At 44.7% G+C, this 21,134-nt stretch overlaps 1 protein-coding gene and 1 long non-coding RNA gene across 3 annotated transcripts in view; one reads left to right on the forward strand and one right to left on the reverse strand.

Moving 5' to 3' along the window:
• emc10 (ER membrane protein complex subunit 10) overlaps positions 1–18,093 on the forward strand; it is a 46,467-nt gene extending 28,374 nt beyond the window's left edge. The window contains exons 6-8 of one of the 2 annotated variants that reach the window (XM_033013617.1): positions 4–97; positions 7,058–7,203; positions 17,791–18,093. In XM_033013617.1, the coding sequence (XP_032869508.1) occupies positions 4–97; positions 7,058–7,141 (178 nt within the window). In that variant the 3' untranslated portion in view covers positions 7,142–7,203; positions 17,791–18,093. The remainder of the gene's footprint in view (positions 1–3; positions 98–7,057; positions 7,204–17,790) is intronic. The other variant, XM_033013616.1, reaches the window with a different exon arrangement.
• Positions 18,094–18,099: 6 nt separating this feature from the next.
• LOC116967116 lies at positions 18,100–18,386 on the reverse strand. Its single transcript, XR_004410145.1, has 2 exons — positions 18,254–18,386; positions 18,100–18,215 (listed from the first exon to the last, which is right to left on the reverse strand). It is a non-coding gene; the product is annotated as an uncharacterized LOC116967116 (long non-coding RNA).
• Between the last annotated feature and the right edge of the window lie 2,748 nt (positions 18,387–21,134).

Raw genomic sequence — 21,134 nt, forward strand, 5'->3', positions numbered from 1 at the left:
TAGGCCAGAGACCGCAGCATTTATCGAGCGGCTGGAACATGAACAGGCTCAGAAAGCAAAAAACCCACAGGAGCAGAAGTCATTCATCGCAAAATATGTAAGTTCACTACGGGCAAAAAAAGCAGAATTGGTGAAATGGAATGCCTTAATTTAGCAGAATTACTGCACCCACAACTAAACCCTACCAAAGTATTGCTAGTCTATAGCATATCCTAAACAATATACGTACTTGATATTTATTATGTAGCACAGGTTCGAGTGTGATGGAGTGTCAATATGCACAGAGGGTGCAATTGATCTGTGAAATGGTGGTGAAATAAAAACCAAAAGTCTTCTAAATTGTTCCCTGCAGTCAGTTAACTCTGCCATGAAACACACCATAATCGCATCAAAGAAAGCTATGTTTCCCTTCCATTAATCTATAGTATGACATAGTTCTCTTTAATATATAGTACAGACATTATAAACCCTGATTAGAATTTGGATTGTGGCTGTTGATGTGCATGGGCTTGGCTTTGTGCTTGTGGCTATTGTATGTAAGTTGAGGTCAGTTCATTGGCTATATTTAAGAGGGAGTTAGATGTGGCCCTTGTGGCTAAAGGGATCAGAGGGTATGGAGAGAAGGCAGGTACAGGATACCGAGTTGGATGATCAGCCATGATCATATTGAATGGTGGTGCAGGCTCTAAGGGCCGAATGGCCTACTCCTGCACCTATTTTCGATGTTTCTATGTAAGAGAGTGATAGGGTGTGGAGCAACTGATTGCAATTTGTGCAGGATAAAAAGGGATCAGTATGGGATCAATTGAAGGGCCTGTTCTATTTTGTACATGTTTATGAACTAGCTGTGATCAGCCATGTGATCATGATCAGCCATGGCTCGAAGGGCCGAATGGCCTACTCCTGCACCTATTGTCTATTGTGAGCTAAGGGCAATTGACAGCTGTGAACTAGAAAAGGAGAGAATAGAAAAAGGAATAGTAGAAAAATAAATCTTTTAACACACCCACCCCCTTTCAAACAAGTAATATTTGCATATTTATGAATAGTGCAAGCTTCATTATTTCTGATGTCACTGATGCATCTTTTGCGGTGTTGCTATCATAATATGTTACTGCCATTAATGCACAATAAACAGGATATATTAAATATATGAAACACTCATGCTGTTAATAGTAAAATAGGCAAGATAGGATTGCAGATAATTGAACAGGAGGAAGCAAATTATGAATGAAAATGAGAAAACAACAGTCTAACAATTTGCATGGGGTCAACGTGAGTGGGAGAAAATATTTAGCTGAACATTTTTGCTGATCCCTCTCTCTGTTGAGTGCTGATTGCAGTGAAAATCACTGCTAGCGAGTTCATTGCAAATGTGGTCAGATGTAGATAGATGGCCCCATCTTCTATCATTACTGCTGGAAGCCTCTTCTGACCGTCTGGGAATTGGCAGTGATCCAGCAAGTTGACACTAGGAACTTGATGGAAATCTGTCTCCATCTGGAGACCATTTCTTGGCATGGCTGCGTTTAGTAATTGAACTATTCCTGGGCCTGTGCTCTTGTTGAAGTGGCCGGCACTTCATTTGGTTATTAATGCCTGAAATTAATGAAAGATTTAGTAACTGTACTTGGATTCATTACCAGGTTTGGATTCTTGTATGAATTGTAGATTCCCCATCCGTGCTTTACTATTCCCCTTGTTCCTCCTAGACGCTGACTCTTCAACACCAGAGTGCAGTTCTGCAGGTGTCAGCATTTCTTTAATGCATTGTCCAAAAAGTCATTCTTCAAATACAAAATGAAATGATATAATTTTCTGAATGCGATCTTCCTTTTCTCTGTTGATTTAAAAAAAACATTTTTTAATGTATTGGGTGAGAGGAGAAGTTCTGAGCTGATGAGTGTGAAAGACTTATTGGGAAGAAAGCACACTTGCTCAGTGATCACTGTTGAATCTGATTCTGAATCACATCTCATCAGTCGACACTGGATGACCAGATGTCTAGCAGCTCTAACTTTCTTCTGACGCGGGCAGCAGTAATTGCAGTTTCTTCCTTGCACATCAGGTGGCAATTCAAACATTCTCCTCACTAGACAGGTGTCCATTCTTCCCCACCGATATCATGTGGCTCTGGCCAGGTCAGTAATAATGCCCCAGTTGCAGCCGCAAGCAGCTGATGGCATTGACTGGGGTTCTGACCTCAATGCCATGTAAACTACTCTACTCATTAGACAACCTCAGCAGCAGGAGAAGCAGAACCCTGATGTTTTAATGAGGAATTCCAAGGAGGCTCTGTGACTGGAATCCTCCGACACAGAAGTAAGCAAATTCACCGCAGAATGTCCTTAAAGAGTTGTCAGCGGGGAGGACTCATTGATTTCATTGTACTCAGAGTTCTGAGCTGTTTCAAACTGCTGACTACTGCAGTGAATGTGACCTGGCCTGCTCACCAGAAACTAATGTATTCATTTGGTGACGGGATTAAATGGAGCACAAACATGTTCCATGCAGTAATACGTTTACGGCTAGAAATAATGCGTTAAACCGCATTAGTGAAGTTCATTAAGTTTCAGGAATACTGTTCTCCGGAGACTGCTGTAGTTCTAATCACGTTGTCATGCATTATTTATTTTTATAACATATTGTTTTAATATTTTATCCATTTTTGGCCATGTTGCATCGGAGTTGTTCTTATTTTCAGTAATCTTTGATCAAAGTGTCCATTGGAGCTGAGATACATTTTCCAAATTGCTGTCAGCCGTGTCCCACTTGATTAGATTAATAGTGAATCTACATCCAAGCCCATTGTTCCATGGACTGGGGCCATGCAATGTGGTGCAAACTCTGTCCACCCACCCAAGGGTGCTCACTCCCAGCGTCCCAGCTGTGAATCAGCTAAGTCAGCGCGGACCAGGGTCAAGCTGCCATCTTGCTTAGCCTGCGTCGTTCAATGCCATGCTGAGAAGTTCTTTAAGCTGAGAGAAAATGGAGCAGCTGGGCTTGTACACTCTGGAGTTTAGAAGGATGAGAGGAGATCTCATTGAAACATATAAGATTGTTAAGGGCTTGGACACGCTAGAGGCAGGAAACATGTTCCCGATGTTGGGGGAGTCCAGAACCAGGGGCCACACACTGTTTAAGAATAAGGAGTAAGCCATTTAGAACGGAGACGAGGAAACACTTTTTCTCACAGAGAGTGGTGAGTCTGTGGAATTCTCTGCCTCAGAGGGCGGTGGAGGCAGGTTCTCTGGATGCTTTCAAGAGAGAGCTGGATAGGGCTCTTAAAGATAGTGGAGTCAGGGGATATGGTGAGAAGGCAGGAACGGGGTATTGATTGGGGATGATCAGCCATGATCACATTGAATGGCGGTGCTGGCTCGAAGGGCCAAACGGCCTACTCCTGCACCTATTGTCTATTGTTTATTGTCTGAGAGGGAAAGATTTAATAGTAACCTGAGGGACAACTTTTTCACACAGAGGGTGGTGATAATATGGAATGAGCTGCCAGAGGGGATAGTTCAGGAAGGTACTATAAAAGCATTTAAAAGGATTTTGAACAGGTCCGTGGATAGGAAAGGTTTAGAGGGATCCGGGCCAAACTAAGTTAGGTGGGAGTAGTGTAGATGAGGCATCTTGATCGGCATGGTCGAGTTGGGACGATGGGCTGTGTGACTCTGAGCAGTCTGGGAAATAGACACAAAAAGCTGGAGTAACTCAGCACGTCAGATCTCTGGAGAAAAGGGAAGTAGTATAATCAACCCACAGATAATAAATGACCCGTAGAGGTACGTATGAACCACAATTGACAGCTCGGGCTTCTGTGTGCTTATGGCAGCACGATGGTCTGATGTTTTGAAATTAGCTGCTCCAAGTAAGATCAACTGAGGTGCTAGCCCTTTAGCATAGTCTGCAGCATCTTCTAACTCAGTTCTGGTTAACTTCTGTGCCTCTGCTTTGTTGATTGAGCCCCCTCTTGGTTCCTCGGGTAAATATTACGCCCTGACATTGTCACGGAAAGGCGTGTAATTTAAAATGGGAAAGTAACATTTTGAAACCAACAACTAGAAAAGGGCAATGAGAGTAAGCATAAAAATAAACGTTACCAAATATCGCAGAGGAAATGAATAATATGGAAATAAATATTACCACAAGGAACTGCAGATGCTGGTTTACCAAAGAAATTCAGTAACTCAGTGGGTCAGGCAACATCTCCGGAGAACATGGACAATGACTTTCTGGATCGGAACCCTTCTTCAGATTATGGATTATGAAAATTGAGAATGTGGAAAGAAAGCTAGATGAATTGTTGATATTCAGTTTGATAAGTACTGCGGCATAAAAGTTATAATTAGTGATGCAGTGTAAATGGTTAACATGTCCCCAGCTGAATTCCTGTCATGCTACATTAAGCAAGATGCAAATGTTGTTGTGGGTACAATTGTAGCTATCATGTCTGGTTTGGAGGTTGAACTTGTGTTTACTGCAGTAGCGTTGTTTTAATGGATCAATAGAGGTCCATCTCCTGTGATTGAACCTCTTGACTTGAAAAGTGATAATGGATTTTATTTCACTACCTGAAGAAGAGAACTATTGCAGTTTGTGCATATTGTCATAAGTTATAGGAGTAGAATTAGGCCATTTGGCCCATCAAGTCTACTCTGCCATTTAGAAGGATGAGAGGAGATCTTATTGAAACATACAAGATTATTAAGGGATTGGACACGCTAGAGGCAGGAAACATGTTGGGGGAGTCCAGAACCAGGGGCCACAGTTTAAGAATAAGGGGTAGGCCATTTAGAACGGAGATGAGGAAAAACCTTTTCACCCAGAGAGTTTTGAATCTGTGGAATTCTCTGCCTCTGAAGACAGCAGAGGCCGGTTCTCTGGATGCTTTCAAGAGAGAGTTAGATAGAGTTCAAAGATAGCAGAGTCAGGGGATACGGTGAGAAGGCAGGAACGGGGTACTGAATGTGGATGATCAGCCATGATCACCATGAATGGCAATGCTGGCTTGAAGGGCCGAATGACCTACTCCTGCACCTATTGTCTAATGTCTATTGTCAATCATGGCTGATCTATCTCTCCATCCTAACCCCATTCTCCTGCCTTCTCCCCATAACCTCTGACCCCTGTACTAATCAAAAATCTATCTCTCTCTGCCTTACAAAATATCCACTGACTTGGCCTCCACAGCCTTCTGTGGCAAAGAATTCCACAGATTCACCACCCTCTGACTAAAGAAATTTCACCTCATTTTCCTAAAAGAACATCCTTTAATTCTTATACAATACAATACAATACAATACAATTTATTTGTCATTTGAACCCCATTGAGGTTCAAACGAAATGTTGTTTCTGCAGTCATATACACAAGAAAGACCCAAGACACAACACAATTTACACAAACATCCATCACAGCGCATCTCCTCGCTGTGATGGAAGGCAAAGACTTATCTCTCCCCTGCACTCCCCATTCCCCTCCCGATGTCAGAGTCAAAGCCCCCGGCGGGCGATGGTAATTGTCCCGCGGCTATTTATGCCGCGCCGGGTGATGCAAGGCCGCGCTCCGGGTCTTGTTGTTGGAGCCCCCGGCGGGCGCTAGCAAAGTCCCGCAGCCATTCCAAACCGCGCCGGGCGATGATGTAAGGCCCCGCTCCAGGTAATCTTCAACCCCGCAACTCGGGCGGGAGAAGTCGCCGTTGCAGAAGCCCCGAAAAGCGGTCTCCCAGCAGGGACCCGCGGGCTCCCGGTGTCACCGTCCACCAGACCTGCGGTTGGAGCCTCCGAATCCCCGGGGTCGGGTCGCAGCAACGCGCCACCACCGCTCCTCCCGCTCCGAACTCGGCCAGCTCCGCGATGGTGAGTAGGTCCGCAGGCTCCGTGACTGGAGCCCCAGGTCGTTCCTGCTGGAGGCCGCTCCACGGTGCTAGGCCCCAATGACAACGGAGACCCGACAGAGAAAAGGTCGGGTTCTCCATGCAGGGGATAGATTTTTAAAGTTTCCCCCACCCCCCGCCCCCCACACACATACCCACACACATACACAAAAAAAATAATAATAAAAACTACATTCAAACGAGACAAAAAATAATAAAAAGACAGACGGACTGCAGAGGCCGCTGCGACCTTATGCTATGACCTCTAGCGCTAGACTCTCCCACTAGTGGAAACATCCTCTCCACATCCACTCTATCCAAGCCTTTCACTATTCTGTATGTTTCAATCAGGTCCCCCCTCATTCTTCTAAACTCCAGCGAGTACAGGCCCAGTGCCGACAAATGCTCATCATAGGTTAACCTACTCATTCCTAGGATCATTCTTGTAAACCGCCTCTGGACCCTCTCCAACGCCAGCACATCCTTCCTCAGATATGGTGCCTAAAATTGCTCACAGTACTCCAAATGTGGCCTTACCAGCGCCTTATAGAGCCTCAGCATTACATCCCTGTTTTTGCATACCAGCCGTCTTGAAATAAATGCTGGCATTGAGTTTGCTAATGTGTCAGACAATGCTGCAGGGATGCTCATTAAAACAGCATCTACAAATAAAAGGTTAGCAATTCAATAATTCTCCCTTGGGTAGAGAATCCACCGCATGACTTGCTGTTTGGTGAATCCAGTGGCGTTAATTATGAGTGAGACGTTTGGGTGAGCCCATGATAGGGTTTGTCAGTACATTCCCTCTGCAGTAAGTCAGCCCACCAACAGCTGTGGCCTGGGTGCACGTACGTATGTGCAATGTACTCGATGGTGACACCATAGCAAGACAAGAACAACATTTGGAAAGGGAGAGAAGGAACAGGCCCTTGTGCAATGACGAGATGTTCTGTGATATCATGGGCTTCACATGACCATAATGGAACTACTGTAGTCCGATCTGCAAAATGTACAAAGGAATGGCTTGAAATGTTCTTGACACACAATAGGCGGAGAACGAAGAAGGACATCCCTAAAAGCTGCTATTGTGAACCAACCGGTCGATGTTGCTTGTCTGTGTGTCATTTGTATCTGTGGATTTGATGTGCTGGTGTTTATTTCTGTTTTCTTTTATGCAGTGGCATTTAATTCTGGGCGGGGCCATCTTTCTCATGATTACAAATACCGTCCAAGCGCCCCGAGAACTAGCAGCACAAGCATGACGTCTACAAAGTAATGGTGGTCCCCAATTATCTCCCGGACATTGTGTGCAGTGGCAAGCAAGGTGCTATTCACTTTTTTATTAAGGTCAAATGATTATTTCTACCATATACCAATTATCCAGACCCTCTCTTTTGATTCTCAGCGATCCTTAGCTGTGGGCGAGTAAACTTTATTTTTAGAGAGATAAACATGAAGTGGCTAAAAGGCTTCAGTTGGGACAAACCTTTGTCATCTGTAGCCACTGGTTGTCTTTAACAGGGCAGGCATGATTCCAGTCATTAAGAAATCTTTCTGTCTGCTGGATAGACTATTTAGTGAATCGTGGAAACATCTTTGCACCAAAAGACCACAGGCACAAGTGGTTGTTCATTGGAAAGTAATATTCTAAGTGTGAAACGTTACCACGTGTTTAAGGTTCCACCTGGCATCCAGCCTTCTGGTGTGGGCTTGCTGGATGACTTCTTTGATGTAGCTTTGTGTAAAACATTTAGTTTAAGATGTATTTTGTTTACTCTCTCCAAAAGACGTTTTGATTTGGAGCCGCTAGCAGATGACGTGGCTATTTTTTTTCCTTAATTTTTGCGCTAAACATGATGAAATTTGTAAAGTCGTTAATATCATTTGACCTTTAATCATTTGTTTGACACTTGCACACTTCCTTATTTTTCTGGGTGGAATTGCTTCTGCTGTGATACGAACTGCACCAATGCTTGACATTAGTACGCCTTCATTCATTGACTCATGGTGGCATTGGTCATGTGAACCTTCAATCTTTGCCTCCTGGTGACGGTTACTCCATTAGTCGCATTTTGGATGAACCGTGACAATAGGTGCAGGAGTAGGCTATTTGGCCCTTCGAGCCAGCACCGCCATTCAATGTGATCATGGCTGATCATCACCAATCAGTACCCCGTTCCTGCCTTCTCACCATATCCCCTGACTCCGCTATTTTTAAGAGCCCTATCTGTCTATCTATCTCTCTTGAAAGCATTCATTCTCCATTCTCTCAGCATATGACAGTCCCACCATTCCGGGAATTAACCTTGTAAACCTACGCTGCACTCCCTCTATAGCAAGAATTTATTTTGGCAGTTTTTGCAGCCACCTTGAAAGTTAATTTGTTGCTCCTGCCAGTAATTTAATCGTTTATCCGTGAGAACTGGTGTTGCATTTCAGGTGGCTGCAAGTGCAGGGATGCCGGGATTGTAGTTGGCATGAAATTCAGCGACAGAAGTCTTCGCAAAGAGTGGGCGAAAACAAGTTCCTGAGAAGGATCCAGAGCAAATATATACTAGTGCCAAAGAATTGGAGTTTAATTGGTATTGGAAATTCTGGGCCAGTTGTGACCCTTTGGGAATTCTTGATTAGTAAGAGTGTCAAAGGTTATGGGGAGAAGGCAGGAGAATGGAGAGTTGAGAGGGAAAGATAGATCGATAATAGACAATAAGTGCATTCGAGACAGTGGGCCCTTCGAGCCAGCATCGCCATTCAATGTGATCATAGCTGAGTAGATGGCGGAATGGCGGAGTAGAAGCGATGGGCCAAATGCCCTAATTCTACTCCACCATTTTATGAACTTATGGAGAAAGTTTAGTCACCTGGGAGACTTGTCTGTTCTGTCGAGCTGTCATTCTTAACTGGTGGTGATCTAATTTTATTTTCCTTTCCACTGCTGTCTAACATACCAAAGTACTTGTACCCATGATAGACATCGGGCCTCATCATTCACACCTTGCTTTTTTAAGTGAAGGGTCTGAAGCACTTTCTAATGACATATCAGGCAGCCTGAACGTCTCGACAGACGGAAAGATCTGCGGTTCTATTCTTGGACCATACTAAGTTAGGTTTTTCTCTCCTCCCCTGGAACAAATCGGACACAGTTCCTGATTATTGTTCCATCATTACTAGGAAAAAAAAATGTTATGGTGAGAAGTGGTGGAAATGGACTTTGGTGATATAGTGTAGTTTAGAGATACAGCATGGAAACAGGTCCTTCGGCCCATCAGTGATCCCCACACACTAATACTATCCTACACACACACACTGGGGACAATTTTTCATTTATACCAAGCCAATTAACCTACAAACGTGTATGTCTTTGGAGTGTGCGGTGAAACCAAAGATCTTGGTGCAAACCCACGTGGTCACGGGGAGAACGTACAAACTCCGTACAGACAGCACCCGTAGTCAGGATCCAACCCGGATCTATGGTGCTGCAAGGCATTAGCTGTACCGCTGTGCCACCATGCCACGTGTCATGTACATATCCTGTGTAATGATGTTGTTACCTTCTGTGGTGGTTATACCACAAGCACATGAAGAATGGTCACTTGAGTGAGATACTAGTGGGGATTTGTGCACCGTTCTTTACATGAGCCACTATGGATGTCTTTCATCACATCGGTGGGGAGGAAGTGGTGTTGGTTCATAGCTTGGGCAATATGATTCATAGTTTGGGCAATATGATTCCACAGAGTTCGAATCAGCTCACATACTCCTGCAAAGACAGGGCAGAATTGGCAGAGAAATAATGTCAGAGGGTGGGCGTAAATCCTGGCTTCAATCCTGACCTCAGGTGTTGCTTGCGTGGAGTTTACACGTTCTCCATGTGACTGTGTGGGTTTCCTCCAGGTGCTCTGGTTTCCTCCCACATCCCAAAGGTGTGAAGGTTGGTAGATTAATCGGCACCTGTAAATTTCCACTTTGTGTGTGGGGAGAGGCAGAATCTGGGGGAGTGGGATTAATAATAAAGTTGGATGAGATTGGTGCAGGTTTAGTGTAAATGGGTGTTTGATAGTCACCATGGCATCGTGGGTCAAAGGGCCTTCTCTCCTGTATCTTTATTTAAAAGAGGGATAAATGAAATTCCAGAGGCTTCTCGGTGTTGATAATTCATGCTGTCTTGCAGATCTGAGTTAAAGAATAGAAAGATCAGCACAATGCACTGAGCATTTTAATGGGATTGAAATTTGCTGCTTAAGTCTGGCAGACTTGAGGAGACAAACCCTGTATCTATTAAAGTTGAAAAACTTTTGTTCAAAGTGCTTTCCCAGTTAATATTGCATTAAAAAATCTTAATAGAAAATGTTGTTGGGCAAGCATGTTAATTATTTGAATCTCAGCGCAGTGATCAGGTTGATGCTGATTGCCTCGAGTATGTTGTAGAAAACTGGTTAATTCAGAGCTGGACTATTGTGTTCAGTTCTGGTGCCCCACTTTATGAAAGGTAAGGGCACTGGAGAGGTTACCTGAACTATTAGATTACAATAGGTAGAGCACAGGTGAAGATACAGAGTGTAGAATATAGTTCACAGCATTGTAGTTCCATAGATGAGGATGCTTCCAAGATGAGGTCCAACGCAGGCGAATATTTGGGTGCTAGCCACAGAAGCAGATCTATAATCACATTACAATCTTAAATCTCTCTGTACACTGTAAATGGCTCAATTGCAAATATGTATTGTCTTTCCGCTGACTGGATAGCACGCAGCAAATGCTTTTTGCTGTACCCCAGTGCACATAACAATAGACTAAACTGAAGCATAGATAAGTCTAATGTCCTCATGGGAGTAGTGATGAATCGGACAGCACCCCAGGTTGTGGAAGGATCGGTCAGAAGCCCAATAAGGTTTAAGTTCTTGTAGAGATCTTGGCAAATTCATGAGCCCCTTTTACAGAGGCGAGTTTGATATTTGGAAAGACAAGGAACTGCTGTAATCTTGGGCAAAACACAAAGTACTGGAGTAACTCAACGAGTCGGGTAGCATCTGTGGAGGGAATGGACAGGCATTTCGAGCTGGGACCATTTCTTATGAAGAAGGGTCCTGACCCGAAACGTCACCTATCTATTCCCCCCACAGATGCTGTCTGACCTGCTGTGTTACTTCAGCAATTTTGTCTTTTGTTCCAGTTTTATATTTGTGTTTTTAATCAGACGGATTTTTTTTGGGGAAATTAATGATTTCACCATTCTGAGAATGCTGAGTTGTGTTGTCTGTTAAATGTGATGGATAACCTTCTTGCCTGTCTTCATATCTTAAGGTGAAGGTTACCATAAGCTGCAGTAATGGCCTGCTGGTTGAATATCAAAAGGCTGGGGAAAATGTGTTTATGTTTAATTCACACTACACTGTGGATTCCTGGCTTTGCTTACCCTGGTAGAGCAGAGCAAGAATTCTTACCAAACCTATTCCCAGGAGAATCTTTACAGCACACTCAAGACAGCGAGCTGCTGAATATCTGATTTTTTTTTTTGTTTCATTTTTCTTTTGCCGAATATCTCTTGAATTAAAATATTTGCATCCCGATGGAAGGAAGCCATTTGCCTAACGAAAAAAAGTTGCAGATATTTAATGACAGCCCTGTGTAGCTCTGAGCTGAAGGTTCCAAGTTGGGACACTTGCCTCTGCTGACTTAATGAATCTTGGCAGACGTGGCATTTGGAAATGCTACAACTGGCCTCATTGCCTTTGGGGTAAGGGCGTGAGGAAATGAGCAATCCCACTGCCGATTCCTACACAACATATTTAGCCTTCCTTCTGGGCTGCAAAGAGTCTTGTCGGCACTCGATGCAGCAAGCAGTTTTCTAACCAGGCTGGTAGAGGGCAGTGGCCCCTGTGGAACTGGGCACCTTCAGCAAGTATTGATGCCATCAGCAGACGAAAAGGCAAGAATAACAGCAAACAAAACAACCTGATCTCCCTGTTGCCAGACACTTTAATTCTCCTTCCCATTCCTATACCGACCGTTCTGTCCTCCATCTCCTCCATTGTCAGAGTGAGGCTAAACGCAGATTGTTGGAACAGCACCTCATATTTCACTTGGGCAGCTTACAGCCAGTGGAATGAATATTGATTTCTCTCACTTCAAGTAGCCCCGGCATTCCCTCTCTCTCTATCCCTCCCCCACCCAAGTGGCACCAGCTTCTCGTTCTCACCCAACAAACAGCCAACAATGGCCTGTTGCCTTTACTACCGTTACATTTTGCATATCTTTCATCCATTGTTCTTTATCTCTACACACCACTGTCTGTATCTCTCATTTCCCTTATTCCTAACCAGTCTGAAGAAGGGTCTCAACCCAAAAAGTCACCCATTCCTGCTCTCCAGAGATGCTACCTGACCCGCTGTGTTACTCCAGCTTTTTGTGTCTATCTTTGGTTTAAACCAGCACCTGCAGTTCCTTCTTCCACGTCAAACATAAGTGGTCAGTCTGACAGCTAGCGTAATGCATCAATGCTATAGTACAGGGTGATCCGGGGGCTGACATTGCCAGAAGGACAAGAGCCTCATTATTCTACTGAGGAAATGCATGGATGACTAGGTTCAGAAACCTTTAAAATATAATTATTTTGAAACTTAATGTTTTTCGAAGGAAAAAAAGATGTCAAGATGTATGTGTTTAAAATCATTGATTTTCTTTGCACTTGCATAAATAACCCTTAGTTACAGAGAGGGTAAATCGTGGCATGTTTATTAAGCAAGAAAGCAAGAATTTGAAATTATGCCGCACCTTCTATGTTCTTGGGGAATCCCAAAACAATTGGACAGTTTGTTATTTTTGAAGTCAGCTTATTTGGTGTACATCACTAATGTGGGCAAATGACAACCAAAGTGGAACAAAAATGGTCCCACATACATTTTCAAAAAGTATATGCAGGCCCTTCGGCCCAACTTGCCAACATGTCCCAGCTACACTCGTCCCACCTGCCTGCGTTTGGTCCATATCCCTCCAAACCTGTCCTATCCATGTACCAGTCTAACTGCTTCTTAAACGTTGGGGTAGTTAGTCCCTGCCTCAACTACCTCCTCTGGCAGCTCGTTCCATACACTCACCACCCTTTTGTGTGAAAAAGTTACCCATCAGATTCCTATTAAATCTTTTCCCCTTCACCTTGAACCTATGTCCTGTGGTCCTCGATTCCCCTCCTCCGGGCAAGAGACAGTGCATCTAACGAGGATTCTGTTGTGTTCACTTGAGGGCACTGGGCTTAATGACACAACTGAAAGCTTGCATCCTCTTAAATCAGTTCTCAATATTAGGCCCAATAACAGGCACCTTGTGCTTTACACAGCGATTACGTGCTTGAAAAGCAATACATAATTCACAAACGTTTAAATTAAACCTATAGAGGACTACGCCGTCAGTAGTCATTTTGTGCGCTTTATTCCAAAAACACCAGTGCCTAAATCAGACTGCGATTAGATGAACAAGAGCGTTATTTGATAAAAATGTACAGGTGTCTGTATATAGAACAGTACAGCACAGGAATAGGCCCATCGGCCCACAATGTCCGTGCCGAACATTATGCCAAGCTAAACTAATCTCCTCTGTCTGCACGTGACCTATACCCCTCCATATCCATGTTTGCTCATATGTTAGTCACTCAGTGGGACAGGCAGGCAGCATCTCTGGATAGAAGGAATGGGTGAAGTTTCGGGTCACCATTGTCGAACTGCGGGAATCAGGTATTTGAACAGCAGGGAGTTGATTCAAAAATAACTTCCTGAAAGCAATTGGAGTTGTGTAGACTTTTATAAATTAAAATACTTCTGATGTTTAACCTTGTGGTGATCCATCTCAAGCCTTGAGCCATATTCCTTAGAAATCCGAACTGAGTCTCTTTTTCATATCATTACCTGCTTTTATATTTCTGGATCGTTGCCTTGCCAGAGTGATGTTCAGAATTGACTCCATTGCACAGTCAGAGGTGGGAAGAAAGAACATTTGGTATCACAAGAGATTTGTTAACTTGTTGGATTTCTGTCAGGCTGACTTCGACCTGTTGACCCGAACATCATTTCAGTTAAAAATCTGGAACTAGGCCCGAGCTGCCTTTGTCAGGTGTATTATTAAATCGGAGATCAGAGGCTGCCGTGTTAGACGTCTGGTCTGTACTTGGAGAACTCTGCTGCAATTGAGTGTTCCCATTAACTACTCTGCCTCTTGTTCGAAATACATGGAAGATATGGATATCAGACGACCATAGGCGACCTCTCACAAACACACAGGCTGTATGGTCGTGAGAGGTCGCCAGGGGTCGCCTGTATGGTGGTGAGAGGTCACCCGCGGGTCACATGTCGCCAGGGGTCGCCTGTATGGTGGTGAGAGGTCGCCAGGGGTCGCCTGTATGGTGGTGAGAGGTCTCCAAAGAGTCGTAGCGTCTTTCTGGTCGCCGCTGGATTTTCAACATGTTGAAAATTTCGGCGACCTATGATGGGTGCCGGCAGTCGCCTGTAAAGGTCGCGTAAGTACCCTTAAAGGTATTATTGGGCTCACCAGGTTCTGGACTTAGGTCGATTGTCTCCACGTGTGATCAATAAGCACCTGGGTACTGTCCATGCAGACTCACCTGCAACCTTGGTGTGGGGCGACTGATTACTAACTGATCTTGAGATGGTGAGATTTGGGACGGGCTGACTTGGATAGGATTCTGGGGATTATGTCTCTGTGATTTAAAAATAACCTCTGAAATGCTGCATATTGAGGAAAGCCACACAAACTGTGCTGGTTTTCCCCGGGTGATCCGGTTTCCTCCCACATTCCAAAGTTTGCAGGTTTGAAGGTTAATTGGGTTCTGTAAATAGAATAGAAATAGTGCACTGATGATCATTGGTCAGCGGGGACTCGGTGGGCCTGGTGGGCCTGATTCCACGCTGTATTGCTAAACTCAACCAGAAGTTTGTGTACAGTTTTGGTCTCCTAATCTGAGGAAAGACATTCTTGCCATAGAGGGAGTACAGAGAAGGTTCACCAGACTGATTCCTGGGATGTCAGGACTTGCATATGAAGAAAGACTGGATAGACTCGGCTTGTCCTCGCTAGAATTTAGAAGATTGAGGGGGGATCTTATAGAAACGTACAAAATTCTTAAGGGGTTGGACAGGCTAGATGCAGGAAGATTGTTCCCGATGTTGGGGAAGTACAGAACAAGAGGTCACAGTTTAAGGATAACATAGAAAATAGGTGCAGGAGTAGGCCACTTGGCCCTAAGGGGGAAATCTTTTAGGACCGAGATGAAAATAACATTTTTCACACAGAGTGGTGAATCTGTGGAATTCTCTGCCACAGAAGGTAGTTGAGGCCAGTTCATTGACTATATTTAAGAGGGAGTTTTAGATGTGGCCCTTGTGGCTAAAGGGATCAGGGGGTATGGAGAGAAGGCAGGTACAGGATACTGAGTTGGATGATCAGCCATGATCATATTGAATGGCGGTGCAGGCTTGAAGGGCCGAATGGCCTCTACTCCTGCACCTACTGTCTATGTTTTTAAATCTCACTATCCTCCCTGTTCCCTGGCCACTGTGGGGCCAAACTCTGCCCTAATTTACAAGTTTGCAGATGACGGCATTGATGCTGACCGTGACATGGACGCAACCTCCGTTTCCTGATGTCAATAACCAGTTCCTGCACCTGGCTGACATTGAGGGTGAAGCGTGTGGAGAGGTGTGGGCCAGAAGTGGGACTAGCTAGCTTAAGCAACTTTGTTAGCATGGGCGAGTCGGGCTGAAGGGCCTGTTTCGTTGATACTCAACTCTATGAATCTATGCCTCACAGTAGGTCAACTGATTGCTGTTGTGTTTGTGCAAACAATCGCAACCCTGGATTTACTGGAAAACTTTAACATTGCAATGTTGCATGTATTAATATTAAGTGTTCTTTAGTGTATTCTCCTGCAAACTCCTGGTGATGGTGTCAATGCTACAGGTTAACACTGATTGTAGTTCAATGGGGAAAGCATGCAACAAGAGGGGCATCAGATGGCTCCTTGTAATAATGAATTGTCTGAAGGGCTTTTGTCATTAGGCTGCTTTTATCAAAGGCAAAAGCCTCTCCAGAAGCTCTGACATGAAATCTTTCTCCAGTAGTACTGTTAATGAGCCTGACTGACATTGAATTGAATTATATATCCTACTGACGTTTGAAACATCCTCTTTGGGTCATTGACTGTGTCGTTCCTGATATTTAAAAAACCCAGCTGATTACCATTGTCAACCTCTGTAATATATTCAACTCATAGCTTTGATGATGTTGTCGGTACTTGTGCACGTAATGAACTGATTAAGAAGGGATTCTGGTGGTGTGGATGCCTCGAAGTTTCCAGTGGAAGCTCAACTAATTGTTGAATACACCATTGAATGCTGTAGTTTAGCTTAGAGATGCAGTGCTGAAACAGGCCCTTCGGCCCACTGAGTCCGTGCCGACCAGCGATCCCCGCACACTAACACAATCCTACACAGTAGGGACAATGTACAATTTTACCAAGCCAATTAGCTTACAAACCTGCACGTCTCTGGAGCGTGGGCGCCCTGAGAAAACCCACGCAGGCCACGGGGGAGAACATACAAACTCCGTACAGACAGCACCCTTAGTCAGGATCGAACCCGGGTTTCTGGCGCTGTGAGGCAGCAACTCTACCTCTACGCCACTGCGCCACGGTAGTGATTTTCTCAAACCAGGGACCCATGCTTTAGTTAGTTTTATGGTTGCTCATCGTGACTCTGGAGGAAGGAAACGAGAAGAATGTTATCCAGGATTCTTGCTACAAATATCCATGTAATCATTGTTTACAGCATGCATATTCGACACAGTTAAAGTTGGTGTCTGTTGTGACTGTCTCTGGAGAACGCTCAGGCCCTTGGTATCTGTGGAGAAGGGAAGATGCCAAAGGACATAAGTAACTCAGCGGGTCAGGCAGCATCTGTGGAGAACATGGATAAGTGACGTTTCACAGAGTGCTGGAGTAACTCAGCGGGTCAGGCAGCATCTGTGGAGAACATGGATAGGTGACGTTTCACAGAGTGCTGGAGTAACTCAGCGGGTCAGGCAGCATCTGTGGAGAACATGGATAGGTGACGTTTCACAGAGTGCTGGAGTAACTCAGCAGGTCAGGCAGCATCTGTGGAGAACATGGATAGGTGACGTTTCACAGAGTGCTGGAGTAACTCAGCAGGTCAGGCAGCATCTGTGGAGAACATGGATAGGTGACGTTTCACAGAATGCTGGAGTAACTCAGCGGGTCAGGCAGCATCTGTGGAGAACATGGATAGGTGACGTTTCACAGAGTGCTGGAGTAACTCAGTGGGTCAGGCAGCATCTGTGGAGAACATGGATAGGTGACGTTTCACAGAGTGCTGGAGTAACTCAGCGGGTCAGGCAGCATCTGTGGAGAACATGGATAGGTGACGTTTCACAGAGTGCTGGAGTAACTCAGTGGGTCAGGCAGCATCTGTGGAGAACATGGATAGGTGACGTTTCACAGAGTGCTGGAGTAACTCAGCGGGTCAGGCAGCATCTGTGGAGAACATGGATACCGTACTGCAAATATGAGACAAGGTGTATTTACAACGAGTGGCGATCTACCCGTGTTCTCCACATATGCTGCCTGACCCGTTGAGTTATTCCAGCACTTTGTGTCTTCCTTTATCAGTGACAGGGTTGCTTTTTGTAGATGCTAACTCTCCCACCATGGTTTTAAACCAATTCCTCAACTTGGCTTTATAAAATGAGTGTCATTGTGCACTGGATACAAGAACAATGCTCTATCACAGCCTTGTGGTCGCTCGCTGACCTATCTCTCTTTCTCGCTGTTGCTGCAGAGTTTGGTGAGTCTGAGGTTGACCTGCTTTTCCTGCCTTTCCTTTCACAGTGGATGTACATCGTTCCCATCGTGATTTTCCTGATGATGTCGGGCGCACAGGACCCTAACGGGGGCAGCGGTGGCTCTGGCGGAGGTGGGAGGTGATGTACGAGGCCACCAGGATGCGTCCCAAGACCGAGGCATTCTCAGCCGCAGGGGACCGCGGATCGATCGCCACTCCTTGTAAATACATCTTGTCTCATATTTGGTGGACAAAGGTAGCAGGACGCACACACTTGCCATCTGGGGAAAGTGAAGTATGAATCGTAGAGGTATAACACTGTTGATTGGAAAATAAAGTACATTACTGTTTGTTTGTGATCCTTCATTGCACAGCTCCTTTCCAGCCACTAGTTGCCACCAATGCACTGTAGTTTAACAAGGTCGTGAACATTAACGGGTTCAAGGTGAGCTTGTGCCCTCACTTGTGTTGGCTCTTGCATACAAAGCCTAAACTCCTCAGTGTTGCCACTGTATATGCATTACCTGTAGTAACAGGTGTCTGAACAAACTTGCCCCAAGTGTATGGTGTTCTGTGACAATAAATGGAAATTACTGACAGGCTGTGATAGTTGTACATTTATTCTGTCATGTCTCCAATACATTAGTCTGATCTTGTTCACATCTGTTATGAGCAGTGCATGGTAATTAGGGTCAGCTTTAAGGTGAGAGGCAAAGATTTGATCGGAGCCTGAGGGGCAATGTTTTCTCACGAAAGGTGGTCGATATTTTAAACGGAGGAAGTAGTTGATGCAGGTATGATAGCAGCGCTCACAAGTCATTTGGATGGGTATATGGATATGAAAGGTTTAGAGGGATGCAGGTCAAATGTGGGCAAATGGGGCATCTCGGTCAGCATGGCTGGGTCGAGCCGAAGGGCCTGTTTTTGCCCTGTGTGACTGGCTCGAGTTACCTTGGAGTTATGAATGAACAAGCTGGTTAACAGAATAGGACTGAAACCGTCCAAGACTTTCTCAAGAGCATCTTCACATTAGATACCAGCGCTGGAGTGGGCTTGGGTTGCAATAGGAAGGGGAGAGATCGGGTCAAATATTCACAGCTGTGACTGGTGAAAGCGAGTGCATATGGATGTACGCATCGCTGAAGCCCTGGTGTTTACAATGCAAGAGTCAAGTGTTTAACACATCTGATCTGTTTGCCAAACATACCTTTCCACTGTACCTTAGTAAACCTAAACATGTCCACGGAAAACTCTTACTTGCTTGCATCTTTACAGGCACATTCACATAAACCATTTTTCTCTGCAACGCAGCACCTGAAGGGGCAAAGGGGACGGATTTAATAGTAAGTTTCGAAATAGAATTGGCGATATTTTGGAAGAGATTAAACAATGTGCATAGCTACAGGGAAACAGTTGAGGTGTGATCCAAATGGACTCTAGTGTGGCACAATTCCCCGAATTCTGGAGACGGGGCCCAACATGAGGCTGGGTTTATATTACAATGCTGTAATGATGGCACACGGTCTGGTGTTGGTGCGCGAAGGAGGGTGGATTTGCACTCTCCCAAAATTGGTTAAGAAGGTTTGGGCGTCTGTTCAGATGCACATCAGCTCAGGAGATGATTGAGATTAACTGTGATCTTGGTGCGTAGCCTTTTGACACCCAGTGTCTAAAGTTACACGGGATAGCTGCATGAGTCGAATGTTAGAGGACAGCTGGTGGGTCTGGCACTGGGCCTTGGATGTATCTTGCTGGCTGGGGAGAAGGTGCATGGAATACACTTCAGACAAAGCTCGGAGCCATTGACCCCAAAGAGAAAAAGAGTATGTTTTAAATCAGTTCAGTTTATTGTCACGTGTACCGAGGTACAGTGAAAAGCTTTTGTTGCGTGCTAACCAGCCAGCGGAAAGGCGGTACATGATTACAATCGCGCTCATTACAGTGTATAGATGCATGGTAAGGGAATAACCTTTAATGCAAGGTTAAGACAGCAAAGTTCACAAGTTATAGGAGTGGAATTAGGCCATTCGGCCCATCAAGGATAGCCTGATTCAGCACTGCTCTCTAGTTGTGGGGTGATTCACTTGGTGAAGAATTGGGGTTGAGATTCAGAGGTGGGTTGTGTACAGGTTCTTGTGCTGGTAAATGAGAAATTTAAAAAGCAAATGGTATGTAAGCCTTTGTTACAGGAAACTTTTGAATATTGAAGAAGTCTTCATGCAATTGTGTCAGGCCTTGAGTATATCGTGCACCTATTTAAAAAGATACATGTCATAGGAGCAGAATTAGGCCATTTTGGCCATTGAGTCTACTCCACCATTTAATCATGGCTGATCTATAATCTCTAGCTTCTTCAACGTATTCCACCTACAGACTAGCCTCTGAGGTCCCTCTTAAATCTCTCCCCTTTCACCTTAAGTCTGTGCCCTCTAGTTTCAAAATCCTTTACCCTCGGGTAGTGTAGTGTATGTCGGTTGCTGGTCGGCGTAGGCTGAAAGGCCTGTTCCTACGCTGTATCTCTACACTAAACTAAAGTAAACCCACAGGGCCACACTGACAGCACTCAAGGTCAGGATCGAACCCGGGTCTCTGGCACTGCGAGGCAGTTGTTCTACCAACTGTGCCACTGAGCCACACTCCCTTCATGGTAACCCCTTCGGGTTAGTGCACCTAAAAAAAAGTGCACATTTTTCGCCATCGGCTCGACTGAATGACATCTCTAGTGATGAGACGGTACAGCTGTCCTGCACGCCAGGGCCCCATCGCTGATTGCGATCGCTGCCTTCCTCCGTTAGCTGAGTAATTTTCTTGGAGTGAGCTGAATAAAATGGAGACATATAATCCTTCATCCCAGTCAGTGAATTGTGGGTTTTGCCTGGTTAGTTCACTGTTTAAGTTTAATTAATTAACACCAAAACCAACGGCGATGATAATGTCACATTTTTATTCCCAGACTCAAGTAATCAGGGATTTCCATTGTCAATTAGGCTCAATATCCAGCCTGTGAATTACTATTCTATTACACAGTATAAGAGACTAGCTTCCATATTTCACCCAATATTACAAAGATTCCTATCTTCCTTTGAATTGGGCAGGTGTATTTCTAATGCTAATAGATAACTGTGTTATGGTAATGGAACAATTTGCATATAGATACCAAATGTAATGTTTCTTCCTTTTCCCTACTATTTGGAACCAGGGGTTCTGTACTTCCAAAATACATTTAGACAGATAGCAGACACAAAAAGCTGGAGTAACTCAGCGGATCAGGCAGCATCTCTGGAGAGAGACTGGTCTGAAGAAGGGTGTTGACTCGAAACGTCACCTATTCCTTCTCTCCAGAGATGCTGCCTGACCCACTGACTTACCCCAGCTTTTTGTGTCTATCTTC

The sequence above is a fragment of the Amblyraja radiata genome, chromosome 38, assembly GCF_010909765.2.
Source record: "Amblyraja radiata isolate CabotCenter1 chromosome 38, sAmbRad1.1.pri, whole genome shotgun sequence".
In the NCBI taxonomy this organism is placed as follows: Eukaryota; Metazoa; Chordata; class Chondrichthyes; order Rajiformes; family Rajidae; genus Amblyraja; species Amblyraja radiata.